The sequence below is a fragment of the Balaenoptera physalus genome (assembly GCF_965194825.1).
Source record: "Balaenoptera physalus genome assembly, chromosome: 14".
Lineage (NCBI taxonomy): Eukaryota > Metazoa > Chordata > Mammalia > Artiodactyla > Balaenopteridae > Balaenoptera > Balaenoptera physalus.
Window position 1 is genome coordinate 48,999,114 of NC_138893.1, and position 14,273 is coordinate 49,013,386.

Below are 14,273 nucleotides of genomic sequence, written 5' to 3' on the forward strand. Positions count from 1 at the left end.
TTAGGGGTAAGAGGCGAGGCAGGGAGTGGGACTGCGCCATTATGTTTATTAGAAGGTTGGATTTCGGTGTGTGCTCTAGACAGATTACAGAATAAATACCTGCGCCTTGAGAACAGGAAGTCCACGATTCATACAAAGTGCTCACTACAGGAAGTCGCTGTGTCAAAATCCAGGCAAGGACCCAACTCCCGGCAGCCCCTCCTCTCCCGCTGACCTCAACAAGGGCTGTGCTATGGTTTTTTTTTTTATTATTTCTTTTATTTCTCTTTATTATTATTAATATTATTATTATTTGCTTCTGCTGTGGTCACTATCATTGGCAAGGTTCCTTTCCCCTTTCCTGGACATGGGGGTTCCTGTCTTTAAGATTCCATTCTGAGGCTGAAGGTGCCAAAAGCTGCTTGAGAAGTGGCCTTTGAACTCCGTCTGGGAGGATGGTGAGAAGGAAGCAGGAGAAATCATTCTTGGTTTTAAAAAAAATTAAAAAAAAAAAAAAAAAAAGCCCCACAATCTACAGGTCATTCCTTATTTAGTCAGTGATCAAACTGCCCAAAAGAAAAAGAAGAGGAGAAGCAGGCCAGTGGGCACTGGTCCCTCCTCCCAGGGCTGGCTGAGGAGGGTTGGAAACTGCCGCTACCCCCAAGGCTTTAGGGGAAGCTGAGGCTCCTTCCAGCCACGGGGGTGGGTAGGGGAAGGAGTGGAAGAAAAAAGGAGAGACAGAGAGAGAGCTCAGCGCCTTGAGGTAGACGCTTTCCCAACTCCAGAGCCACCTGCAGCCCCGGCCCAGGCCAGCTCCCACTGTCACCTCAGAGTCCAGGAGATTCGTAATAAAAAAGAAATCAAAACAAGCCCCAAACAAAACAAAATCCAAAAGGAAAAGACTTGGGGAAATGAAGGAGGAAGGGAGGGAGGACAGGAAGGTAGAAGGGCAGGTCTCTGGATGCGTCATTCCCGAGCCACTGGGGGCTGAGGGGGGAGACTCCCCAGCGCCCCACCGCCCGCGTAGCGTTAGCTCGTCACGTAGTGTTTGGTGGACGGCTGCCCGTACACCCTGTAGAAATCCTGGTGGCCAGGCTGCTGGGAGGCGTCGAGCCAGTCTCTGACCGCCAGGCTGGGAAGGGACTGGGGGACGGAAGGTGTGGGCGGGAGCGCGTGTGAGTACTCCTGTGAGGGCACTGTCCAGGGGAAGTGGCCGGAGCGGGGGTAGGGCTGGTGGCCGCCATGGTTGGCCACGGAAGAACAGTAACAGTTGTCCACAGAACAGACGAGAATCTTGCGGCCCCCATACTGGGGGAGCATGGGCTGCTGGGCGGCGGAGCCATTGGGATACTGCGATGGGGGGAACACAGGACTTGAGTGCACTGGTTGGGCGCCGCCCGGCAGGGCCACCAAGTGCTGCGTGGAGCTGCAGGGGCCCAGGGGCTGCCCTGACTGGCCCTCGCCGCTGGCTGTGCTCGCTGCCCCATACTGGCTGCCCACGGGGCCCGACGACGTCTCTAGGAAACTGGCCTCAGGGAAGGCCGTCGAGTGCTTGCGCTTTTCCGCCCCAGAGCTGCTCACACCACAAGGGTACAGGGGGACGCTCTGCAGGAAGGGCACCGGTGTGCTGAAGGGGCCTGTGGAGAGTTTGGGCAAAAGTCGCTAAAGCTCCCGTCCCAGGCAACCCAGGCCTCCTCTCCCCCGGGGACATTTTCCATCTGTAGGACCAAGAACAATACATCATGCACCATCTTGATGCTCACTACTCCATTAGCAAGCAGATACTATTATCATTCCCATTTTACAGCTGAAGCAGCTGAGGCTCAGGGAGGTACTACGGCTTGCCCAAGGTCCCACAGCTAGAAGTAGCAAAGCAGGGATATGAGGAAAGGTCTATCTGACTAGGCCAGGCTGCCTCTCAGAAGGAAGGTTCTGGCATTTACCCCTGCCCAAAGGGTTCTCTCCCTTTGATTGAGGATCCCACCCTCACCTTCTAGCATCTTCCGTAGCTGCTTCTCCTTCTTGGCCACCTCGTTCAGGAAGAGCTTGGAGTTCAAGTGGCCGATCTTAGGGGGAGAAAGGCTGCTGCCTGTGCAGGTCTGGGTCCTGGGGGCAGTGGACGGGGCATCTGCTGTGAGGAGGTATCACCAGTAAGCCCGCCCTACCTCCCCCCAGTGGGCCTGGCCCTTCCTGCCCTCCCCCACATGTGTTCCCCTGAGGGCTGGTGGCCATCTGCTCACCTGTCCATTAGGATTTTCACAGACTTGGTGTTCTAGAGGGAGAGAAAAGGGTTAGTCAGTGGGAAAGGCAGCATGAGAGAGGGGAAGATGGAAGCTGCCCCATCCTCTCTCTCCCCAGGCAGGGCTGACCTTCTGATTCTGGCCAGAGCGTGGCAGGGGCAGGGGGTGGGGTGCCTCCATTTTCAGAAGATTGAGCACTTGCTATGTGACAGACAACACTGTAAGTGCTTTCTATACATCTATCATCTTATCTAAACAACTACCCTAGGAGGAAGGTTCTGCAGGCACTCAATCTTTTACCCAAAATCTTTGGGACAAGATGTGTTTTGGAATTTGGAATTTTTTAGACTTTAGAAGGGAAATATGATGCCCGTATCATAATATGTGATTACAGTGTAGGACACTGTAATCTAACACATCAATGTTTCTGCAGCGAGATTTTTTTTTTTTTTTGGCCACGCCTCGTGGCATGTGGCATCTTAGTTCCCTGACCAGGGATCGAATCCCTCCCCTGCACTGGAAGCGTGGAGTCTTAACCACTAGACTGCCGGGGAAGTCCCAGCAATATGTTTCAATATTTATACCAAGTAAGATCAATAAAGGCCATAAATTGCCAGCATCAGTTCAGGTAAATTTTTGCTGTTAAATGAGCTGCCAGAACTTTTTTCTTTCAGTCTTCAGAGATTTTTAAAAATTTGGCATTGTGGATAACAGATAATAGACCTGTATTATCAACCCCATTTTATAAGTGAGGGAGCTGAGGCCTAGGGAACACATATGACTTGCCCAAGGTCACAAAGCTAGAAGGAACAGGGTGGGAGGGTTTTGAATCCATGCAGGCTGGCTCCAAAGCCCTGTGAGCATACAGGTGGGGGGAACCAGTTGGGGAGCAAAGCATCGCAGACTCCAATTTAGAAATGCCCCTTGGGGCTTCCCTGATGATGCAGTGGTTAAGAATCTGCCTGCCAATGCAGGGGACACAGGTTCAAGCCCTGGTCCGGGAAGATCCCACATGCCGCAGAGCAACTAAGCCCGTGCGCCACAACTACTGAGCCTGTGCTCTAGAGCCCGCGAGCCACAACTACTGAGCCTGCGCGCCACAACTACTGAAGCCCGCGCACCTAGAGCTCATGCTCCACAACAAGAGAAGCCACCGCGATGAGAAGCCCGCGCACCTCAACGAAGAGCAGCCCCCGCTCGCCGCAATTAGAGAAAGCCCGTGCACAGCAACGAAGACCCAATGCAGGAAAAAAAAAAAAAATCTTAAAAATGCCCCGTGGGTCCCACCAGCCAGTCCCAGGCCCAGCCCACCTTCATGAAGCTGACGTCCTCCGTCTTGTCGAAGAGCAGCTGCAGGGAGCCCAGCAGCTTCTTGGCCTCCTGCATGCGCTCCCCGAGATGCAGCGCCTGCGCTGCGTTCTCGCTGCAGAACTTGGCCTGGGCCTTGTCCAGGACCTCCACCGTCTGCCGCAGGTCCTCATCCAGCAGCTGGTGCAGCTTCTCGTACTGCAGCCGCACTTCCTCCTTCAGCTGGCTCACCTTCTCCTGCGGGCACCAGGGCAAGAGTGGGTGGGCAGGTAAGTACTGGGGACTTCTGGCTGCTGCTCCTGCCTGTCTCACATCCTGGATGGGGGAGTCTGGGACCCCAAAGCCCCAGGCTGCCCAGGGCTCCCAAAAGCAAAGTCTGACCTGCCAATCCCCCACTGGTAGCACAGGGCTCTGGACAGGTACCCTGGCACCAGTGGGGGGCTCATCCACTGACGGTTCATTGAATGACTGATCAAGGGATTCCGGCATAGAGCCAACCACGCAACAGATCCTAGCCCAAGGCCCAGTCCCCAAGCCGCCCCCCACCTCATACCATGGGCTTGGGCTTAGCTACCTCCACCAGGCGCTTGTCTGACTCGAGTTTGTACAGTTGGTCCTCAATGTCCTGCTCTCGCTCCTCCAGCCGGTCCTGCTGCTTCATCAGCATCTTCTGCAGAGACAGTTGGGGTAGGGGCATCAGAGGAATGGGGGAACACCATTCTTCCCTCTACAGAACAGACTCAACCTATGGAGCCTTTTTCCCAGATGACCTAAAATTTCTGCCCCCAACCCCGTCTGGCTCCCATGCAATCCCAGGGGCCTGGTGACAACTGTCTGGCCAGCCTGTCCCCAGGAAGAGAAAGCCTGGAATGGCTTCCCACACATATCTAAACCATAAACTTTCTGAGGGCAGGGTCAGGCCTGCCTCTGTTGTAAGCACTTTTCCTGTATAGACTTATCTAATCATTCCAGTAATGCTATGAGATACGTACTATTATCATCCTCATTTCAGAGAAGAGGAAACCAGAAAGGTTAAGTAATTCGTCCAAAGTCACACAGCTAGTGTCAGAGCTGGAATACAAACCTAAATGACCAGGTAGTAGGGTCTGTTCTTATCCAAGTCATGCTGCCTCTCTCTGGGGAGCACCATCTTAGAAATGATGCAGAGGGTCACACAACTTTCCCGGGTCTCACAGGCACTCTGACCCGGTCCAGAGATCTCACCTGATGCTTGCCTTACACTTGGGGGGCATCAAGCCAGACAGCTGCCCCCTTGCTTGCTCTTGATGCTGAGAGCTCGGCCTCTGAAGTCCTTACTAACTCCCTCAGCCCCTCAGTTGGACCTGGGTGGAAAGGAAACTCTGGCTCTCCTAAGACCCAAGGTCAGTCTGCTGGAAGGTTCTGGACCATGCTGCTCTTCTCAGCCCTTAATCTTCTGTCTCTACAACCCCTCTCTTCCCAGACCTGCCTATCCCCGCTGTTCCAGCCACCCTGTCATCCTCCCTTGCCAGACAGACACACCTCTTCAAACAGGGTCTCTCTCCTGCCCAAGAGCCCTCGATGACCCCTCCTTCCAAACTCTGTAGACTCTCTTACTTACAACCTGACTCTCCCAGCCAGGTGGGCTGGTATCCTGTCCCTGACACTGCAAATTTGAACTCCCTGTACCCAGCTGATGTTTTTCTGCAGCCCACAGTGCCTTCTCCCCATCCCCTGTCTATCCTTCAAAGCCCAGCTTAAGGCCCTGCTCCTCTAGGAAACTTTCCATGGCCCCTGCTCGGAGTCTGTGCAGGACCCTCCCTGTCCTGGCCATACAGGGGACTGTCACATTCTGCTCTCCCTCTGTAGCTGTGCTGTCCAATACAGTAGCCACTAGTCACATGTGGCTATTTCATTTTAAGTTAGTTAAAAATAAACTAAATTGAACATCAGTTCTTCTGTTGTACCAGCCTCATTTCAAGTGCTCAATAGCTACATGTAGCTAGTGGCTAATGTACTGGACACCACAGACACAAAATGTGACCATCTCACAGAAAGAGCTATAGGACAACACTATTCTATAATCTGACCAACTGCAGTCTAATCTCCAAACAAAACTCAAGGCCTCTTGAAAACAGGGCTTTGCTGCTGTATTTTTCCACTTCCCTTCCTAGGCGGGACCCACAAAGGCCCCAGCACCCTACAGATGCATAATGTGTTTCCTGAATAAACCCATGGGTTTTGCACACAAAACAAGGTTTGCAAAGCAGATTGCACAGAACCTAGCTCACAGTAAGTGTCCACTCAACAAGAAGTGGTTCTTTTTCTTCCTCTGTGTGGACCTCAAAGTGACCCTCAAGTTTGACCCATGACCCCCACTCCTGTCCACACTCAGCTGGCTTCCAAAAGACAAGCTGCCACCAATCCCTTCCTTATTCCCCCAAACCCTTTTACATATGGGGAAACCAAGGCCAGCCAAGAGAGTTCAGTGACCCTGTTTTGTGTTGGTGGCTACCCTCGAACCAGGGCCCTGGGGACAGGAGGAGGTAGGGGGTGAGGCTCTCGGATTCTGAGCTGGGAAAGACTGGGGCACCCCCTGGGCACACCCCCCCCCCCACCAATTTGACCTTTCAGTCAGTGACCCAGGACAGTACCTTAAGAGACAGCCCTAGGAGATGTTGCCCTGCCTCCACCCTAGCCCAACATGCACATGGATCTGCTGCCAGCCTGAGAGTCAGAGCCTGTAGAGAAACACAGCTGGCTGGGAGCAGGAGCAGAGGTAGTCACACATCCTTCCTTCCTGGGAAACTGCCCCCAGTCACGTGAAAAGGGCAGGCGGCACCCCACAGTATGGCCCACCTACATGCATACAACTGCACACACACACACAAGCACACGCCACCACCTGGGCCCTGAGCACCTCAGGCACACTGTCACACACACAGCCCTGCACAGTGAAGGCTGGCCCTCCTGAAGGCCCCCGACGATTGAGGGAGGCCTGCCTGAAGGCAAGGTGGCCAGGGTACCACCAAAGGATATGAGACCTTTTTACCTCCCCTGTTGCAACTGGCCCTCAATTTTTTGCCTGCTGGCTGCCGTGTCCCCACACTCGGGAGGACAGTCCCTCCAATTTGGATGCATCTCAGCCTCCAGGCCACTCCTGCCTTCCCAGTGCCCAGGATATCCGAGAGCCCGGGCCCCAGCCACACACACATCTGTGCACCACGGTCTCCCGGCCCAACTACTTCTCATGACCAAACCCACTGCTATCAGAGTAGAGGTGCACCTGGAGCTGAGTCCCAGACGAGGGGCAGCCCCAGATAGGATCTCAGCCCCACTTCCCTCAGAGGCCTGGAATGGGGCTGTTCACTCCCGCCCTGCAGACCCGTGGGAGGCCTCTGTGCCAATCCCCTGAAACCCCTTCAGGGAGTTCATGGCTGACCCCTCAGGGCACAGCCAAGGGAGGCACTTCCTGTCTTGTCCTGGGGAGTGGGGCTCAGCCCCTTCCCTCATCTAGGCTTTTCTCAGATCCTTTCCTGGCAGCACGGCCACCCTGGGACCCTGAGTGGTCTTCCCTTGGCTTCCGGGTCCAGGTCCTGGTTCCTGCCTGCCCAGAGCCCTCTGGGGTGCAGCCCAGTCCAGGTCCAGCAAAGGCAGTGGCCACACTCCCTAGCAGGTGGCTGGGTTTCATTGGCCCTCCCCCAGCTCAGAGGCCACCAGGCTTTTGTCTCCACTACAGGGGGAAGGGAAGGGCCAGGAATAGGAAGGAAACTGGCCAGGGGGTGCCAGCCAGGGAGGGCTGGGAGGGGGGCCCACCATGGCCAGCTCGCCCTTGCAGGAATGGCGCTCCCTCAGGGCTAGGTGCTCTTGATCCTGCCACAGTCAACACCGGGGGGAAGCAGGGGGTGGGGGGACACTGCTACCTCAGGCACTGGAAAATCGGGGTGGTGGGGAAGAAAGGAAATATCCACTTGCTGCCCCTTTATTACCCCTCACCTCGATTCTACCAGTGAATGAATCAGGTTGCTGAGAAGCTGGAAGATGGGGAACAGAGGAAGCAAGGACCCCTCCCCACTACCAGCAGCCTCCTTTCCATCCCAACCTCCCGGAACTACTGAGAGCTGAGGCTCCACTGCCCACCTGGGAAAAACCCACAGCTGAGAGATTTCCCAGCTTGATTCAGGGCAAGGCCTCTCAGTGTTGGGGAGGGCACCTTACAAACTGCTCCCAGCCCACAGTGGGTCACCTGGATTGTGGCACACCTCAAGTGTGCAGGAACAGAGTGGAGACTAGAATGGTCTAGACTAGAAGCACCTGAGGGACCAGGCCTCCAGCAGGGGCGGGGGCAATTGGAGGCCCAGCCCCACTCTACACCTGCTGGCCCAGGTGGGACCTGCTCACTCCTGACCCTGTCCTTCCCTAAGGACCTAAGGCCTTCCACAGTCTGCTCCTGGGTCTGTGAGGGCAAAAGATCAAGAAGACTTGGGGGCACTCCATTCCCACCCCTCCAAGACCCTCATATCTGTCGCCTAATGTTCTAGACTCTGCCTTGAGCTGCTCCCTCCAAAGCCCCTCCCAGCCTGGAGAGGGGGCAATCATGAGCCCCTTACATTCCTGCCCTGGGAAAGCCTCACTCACAGCCCTCTGGAGACTGACTCGCCAGGCCCAGCTGGCATTTTTGATGCCAGACTGGACTGGGCAGACGGGTAAGGCCATTGGGACTCTAGGCTGTGTAAAAGTTAATAAATGATAATAATAAAACCCTCAAGTCAACCTTGAAGAGAAGCAAAGTCAGGAGGGAGCAGGGCCCCAGGATCTGGGCCAGAGGCAGGCCTCAGGTTTTTAGATGGGACCAGAGCTGGGGCCAGCAGCCCCTGTGATGGGGTGGAGGCAGGAAGAGGGCGCTGGGCTGCTGGAGTACCTCCGCCTGCTGGGATCCCTGCCCAGATGACTCTCATGCCAGCTCCAGCTCTGGATGAAGCCCTCGCTCAGAGCTACCCCCTCCTAACCTCCTCCCCAGCTGCCAAGCCGCCCCCCACTCTCCCACATAAGCCCTTGTCCTAGGAGTATGTCAGCCTCCCCTCTCTCTGGGCCACAGCACTCCCTCCTGGTCTCAGCCTTAGTTGCCCCTTCCCGTGCCTCAGCCCCTACCTGGGGCTACCATGTGGACCCCCAGGCTGCGGGCAATCACAGACCCAGAGAGAAGAGGCTACAGAGCAGGAGCCAGGGGCAAGGAGAAAGGCAGCACCTCGGAGGCAAGCCCCGGCAGACCCCAGAGAGGGTTTCCCAGCTGCACATTGGAATTAGCTTTTGCCATGCAGAGAGCACTGCTCTGGGGCAGCAGAACAAAGAGGCGAGAGAGAAAGCCCCCCTTTGTCTGTGTTTGAATGCCAGGCCAGCCGGGAAGGAAGGCTTTCCCAGAGCCAGGGATGAGGCCAGCCAAGCCTGCCTGCTCGGTCCAGGGCTGGGGCCCAAGCCGGTCTCCCCTTCTTCCTATGACCACCCTGAATGCCCCCAACACAGCGTCGCAGGATCCATCCAGGCTTCCACCTCCAAAGCCCACCACAGGCAACAAGCTCACCGAAGGTGAGTCCCCTCCCTCCCCTCCCCAACACCTCCACCAGGTGAGAAAGTCACACAAGACTCACACCCACCAACCAACCACCATCAGGCAGGCAGTCACACACTAGCGCTGTCAACAACAGGTATGTGTGCACACTCAACTTCAACTCACAGGTGAACGGCAAGCAGGGCACCCTCCTCTCGCTCACACACACACACACACACACACACACACACACACGTGCACGTCTTCCCGACCCCATAGCCACACACAAGACAACTCCGTAATTAAGTCAGTCACTCACACTGCACCTTCTCAGAGATAAACACGTTGAGATACAAAAAAGTAGTCCCATGTTAGATGCACAACCAGACGCACTGGTTACACACGCACACACACCTGCAGACAGACCTGGATGCACAGGCACCCAGAGCTGCAGCAGGCAGAGTCATCAGCAGGGCGTGCATGACAGGCGTCTGGTCTGGCTGTGTCAGCAGGATCCTGGGGTGGAGGTGGGGGGCTGGGCCTCCGCCTCAGGCTCCTCTGCCCGGGGCCAGGGAGGAAGGCCAAGCCAGGCCCCATCTTCCCTATCCTTCAAGATGGTCAAGGAAGGAGCAGCCACTTGACCCTCCCACCTCCCACCCACACCCACACCCAGAGCCTCCCCACGTCACCTCCCACCCCACCTCAGACCTCAGGATTACGGTCGGGGGCAGCGGAGAGCGGTGGGGTCTGTACTGCCTGAGTCAGGCTGCAGCCACAGCCCGGCTATAGCTGGGCCAGGGCAGCCCTCACTCCCAGAGCCCACCTGGAGACAGACACATGGGGTGGAGACCTAGGATCCCCTCCAGGGTCCCAGGGCAGCCCCTCTGGCCATGGACAATGTGAGCAGGATGACCTCACCCCCAGCAGCTGCAAACCCCAAACTGGCCCAAGAAGTGGGATCCTGTCCCCAGAGAACATCTCTTCTCAACTCTAAACCTTCGAGAATGCAAGGAACAGGGTCCTGGGAACATTTCCAACCTCAGTCTGGGGTACTAGGAATGACACAGAGGCACAACTATGACCTGAACACACACACACACCCTGCATAGCCCTTCACAGATATAACTAGGCTTTACCTTGGATCTTCTTTCTATGTTGAAGGAGGTCATGAGATAGAGGTGCTCCCAGCTCATACCAGTCCCGAGTTCCTCACATGAACCCCTAAACCCAGGGGCTGGAAGAGGGTTTGACCACCTAGGGCCGCCACGCCTGAGTCCACCTGAATATCCCAGTCTTGGGCCCTTAGCATCCCATAGCCCCAAGGCAGAACACATTTGGGGTCTAGGCATGTCTTGGAGTGGTCTCTGCGGTCTACCCAATGGGCATCCAGGCCTCATGGCAACGTGGCTTACACACTGGCTTCCCAAGGGCAGAGTGGGGCAAGGACTTCAAAGGCCTGACTCTGAGACCCCCTGCTAGTCCCCTGCTGGGCGGAAGCCCTGCTTGCATTCCTGCTGGGCCCCAGCTCTAGGCTGCTGCACAGGTGGGTGCTTTGAGTATGCGTGTGGAGGACCACCAGGGGGAGATTGATCAGCATTTCCTATTCCTAGCCAGTAGGGCATTTCAGCAGCCCCTGCCCCTCCCCTGGGACAACGGAAGAGGAAGCACAAGAAGCAGAGCTGTATCTTAAGGTGTGTGCCAGGTTTCCATGCTTCTGCTCCTGCATCTGGGATAATTCTGTTGCCTTCATCCATGGTACCAGCAGAGGCCCTTTAAGACAGACTCCCTCCCACAAGGGAAAAGAGGCCCAGGAAAACGCCCCTCCCCATGGCTAGCCTAGAGAGGATGGAGTGCAATGGGTTCTTCCATTCAGGTTCTTTGTGGCTCACCCCCTCCCCTGAGGGTGGGGCCCCTCTTCCTACTCGTTCAATAAGTCCAACTCACACTGAGTGGCACTGGGCCATTGAAGGGTTTCCAACTCCAGTGCCCTGGGACAGCAGAGAGAATCTGGAGGGCCTGGGGTAGGGGAGCCTGGAGAGGGACGAGACTCAGGCTGTGGGGCACAGATGCTGAGCGCACAGAACTGCACATCTGGCTGTGATGCAACCCACTACTTCTGAGCCTGCCCACACCAGGAACAGGAACGAACACAAGAACACACACACACACACACACACACACACACGCACGCAGACGCACACACATGGAGCTGCTGACAAAGTTCAGGGCCTGCTTCTATCCAGTTCCTTCCATGAGCTGGGGGATCAGAGACCTGCCGGTAGGAACCCCAGGGTATACTTTGCGTATGTGTGCCACCCCCATCCCCCAACTATACAGACAGGAGACAGGTGCATTTGAGGGCAAAGCAGACAGTCTCAAAGACACTCACAAACACAGACACCCTCTTACTACCAAATCAGGTAAAATTGTGTTTTCTCCCCCACCTAAATGAAAGACACCTGAGCACTCCGATACACCTAAGGGCAAAGCCGTGGGTGCAGGCACACATTCACTCATCACCCTGGTTGCTGTCCCCTCTTCTGTGTCTTTCAGCCCCATCTCCACCTTTCCCTTCCTTTCATTTTCCACTGTCAATCCCAGGACAGAGAACTGGACAGCCTTCCTTTCTCCTGCCTCTGCACTTTTCCCAGCCTCCTCCCCAGCCCTTCCATCTTTATTAATAGCAGCAGCTTCCCAATACTAGGGAAAGTCTGGGCTCTGCCTGCCCTGGGTGGGGGGCGGAGTACACTAGGGGCTCATTTGCTCCCCATGGCCTCTGCCTTTTCCAACCCTGGGCGGGGGGGAGGCTCTTCTCTCCATCCCCCACCCACACTTCCTTTAAGAAACCAGAGGCTCTGTCCTGGCACAAAACCCCAGAGCTAGCCCATCCGATTAGAAACTAATTATACAGCAAATTTTATTTGTTATCCCTGCCCTCAGCCTGTGGCAGCCCTCCTGCCTTTTGTTAGTGGTATGTGCATGCTTTTTAATTGCTGAACAGTGACTCATTCTGACTGGTCCCCCCCACAGGAAACAGCCCCCATCTACAACCGTCCCCTGCGCAGAGCTTCCTCATAACCAAGCTCCCCACTGGCCTCGACTAGCCTCCAGGGGCCCCCACCCATAAACACTCCCAGTCCTACCAAAGCCCAACCTCACCCCCATGATATCACACCCAGGCCCCAAGCTGGGGCTTCTGAGATGGCTCAGACAGTCTCAGGCCAACCCCTTCTTTCTGGTATGACTCAACCCTGAAAGCCAGGGGACCTGGGAGGAACCCAGGAGGAGCCCCCCTCCACTGAAGGGGACGGAAGTATTGCTTCAGTCCAGCTCCAAAGCCAGGCCAGCCCCAGAGGCCTGAGGAGGAAGGCGGTTTTGACATTGGCCGCTGCTACAGGGTGTATACAATGGGAGGGGATGCGGGTTCCGTAATCACCCAGCCGGCAGCCCAGGGGAGCCAGCTGCCTGAAACCAGATTGCAAGGCGGCTCAACCTTAAACCCACAGGATTCTTTTTCCATCTTCCACTTCCCCTCCCTAAATGTGGGAGGGCTGTGATAGAGGGCTGGGCTGGGAGAAAAGTGCTCAGGGTGATGAAGACATACTTTAAGGTGTGTTCATGCAGACGCGTGCAATACGCACAGGCACACAGTGGGCAGCAATTCTCACGCATGGAGAGCGGGCTATGGGGAATAATCCGAATAGCTGAGATGCTGTCCGGTGATGCTGTTGGCTGTCCAGGCCTTGGCCAGATAGATACCAGGAGTTCTGCTCTCCCTCCGGAAGCTCCCCCTCCAGCCCCCGCCCCCCCCAATGTGTTTCCAGTAGGGCTTGAAACTAACATGGCTGCTTTTGTTTACTTCCTCATTGGTATGCCAGCATCATGGATCATGTCAGCCACAGCAGCGGCACCAGGACACTCATTACATAAACAGCAGCTGGAGAAGCAGGACCTGGGTCACTCCCTTTAGTGACTTCCCGTAGGGCCTACGGAAACAACGCCGGGGGAGGGAGCTGCACGCAAAACAGAAAAGCAACAGCCAAACTCTACCCTTGAGAGCCCCACACCTCAATTCTATAAATGCCTCACAAGATGCCCCTATGAGCACAGGTGCAGGAATTTATCAAGTACCGATCGGGGACCCTACTTCCCAGGACCTTGCCTCCAAACTTAGAGTGGGAGTTTGGAAGGGAACCTCTGGCCTGATGTCACAAGAGTCAGCCTGTCCGGATGGGTGGTCCCCAGGCGGTAGGGAGTGTGTGTGTGTGTGTGTGTGTTTGTGTGTAAGGTACTTGCCCGGATCTCATTCCTCCGGATCTCCACGTCGCACACCGAGTGTCCCTGATGCGCACCGCTGTAGTAGCAGCAGTACTGGCACACGGCCACCTGCTCGGCCTCGCAGTGGTAAAGGCGGTAGGCGTTGTGTTGCGGGCAGCTCCAGGCCCGCACGTCGTCCGCCTCCACCAGGAGGTGCCCGCGGGCGGTGGAGGGCTGCTGCAGGTGCGTCTGCACGTGGGACTGGCAGCAGGGAGCCTCGCAGCGCAGGCAGACCTTCTGCGCCGGCAGCGGGGGGCCACGGCGGCAGAACACGCAGTGCAGCGCCGCCGGCGGCTTCTCCACGTGCAGGGCGTTGAACTTCTCCACGATGTTGGTGAGCTTCAGGTTCTTCTCCAGGCCCGGCTTCTGGTTGTAGGCCTGGTTGCACTCTGGGCAGCGCACCAGGCCGCTGTCCTTGGCCCACGCCTCGCCAATGCAGCCCCGACAGAAGTTGTGTTTGCACGGCAATTGCACCGGCTCCACGAAGACATGGAGGCAGATGGGGCAGATGAGCTCCTCCTCGAAGCAGTTCTTCCAATTCTCCGCCATAGCGGCTGCGGGCAGGGGGCCCGGGCAGGTCTCCCCAACTCCCCAACCCTGGGGGTCCGTCCGGTGCCACTACAGGCCCACCAAGCCCCGAGCTCCGGGCCCCGTAGGCCCCGAGAGTCGCTCAGTCACCAGCGCCTTCCGCGCGCCCGCCCCCCAGAGGAGGGAGCCTCGGTCCTCACGCAGCGCGCGCAGCCGGCTGCGTCTCCTCCTCCTCCTCCCGAGCGCCTAGCGGGAGACGGCGGACTGCGCCAGGGCCGCGGCCGGGGCACCAGCCCTGGAGGGGAGTGCCGGGGTCCAAATTCCATATAAGAGGCCGCCTCCCGGTCGGCGCGGCTAGGGCAGCGGCGGCCCAC

At 56.6% G+C, this 14,273-nt stretch overlaps 1 protein-coding gene across 2 annotated transcripts; it reads right to left on the reverse strand.

Annotated features, from left to right (window-relative positions):
- Nucleotides 1–26: 26 nt before the first annotated feature.
- On the reverse strand, nucleotides 27–13,920 carry TRIM8 (tripartite motif containing 8; the record flags this gene model as incomplete). 2 transcript variants are annotated; one of them, XM_082425249.1, is made up of 6 exons in its annotated part: nucleotides 27–1,616; nucleotides 1,970–2,085; nucleotides 2,220–2,251; nucleotides 3,531–3,764; nucleotides 4,102–4,197; nucleotides 13,351–13,920. In XM_082425249.1, the coding sequence occupies 6 exons, from the start codon at nucleotides 13,918–13,920 to the stop codon at nucleotides 1,009–1,011; spliced, it is 1,656 nt and encodes a 551-aa protein (XP_082281375.1). In that variant the 3' UTR covers nucleotides 27–1,008. The 2 variants fall into 2 exon arrangements, with proteins under 2 accessions (XP_082281375.1, XP_082281376.1); XM_082425250.1 differs by lacking the exon at nucleotides 13,351–13,920 and adding an exon at nucleotides 12,896–13,076.
- Between the last annotated feature and the right edge of the window lie 353 nt (nucleotides 13,921–14,273).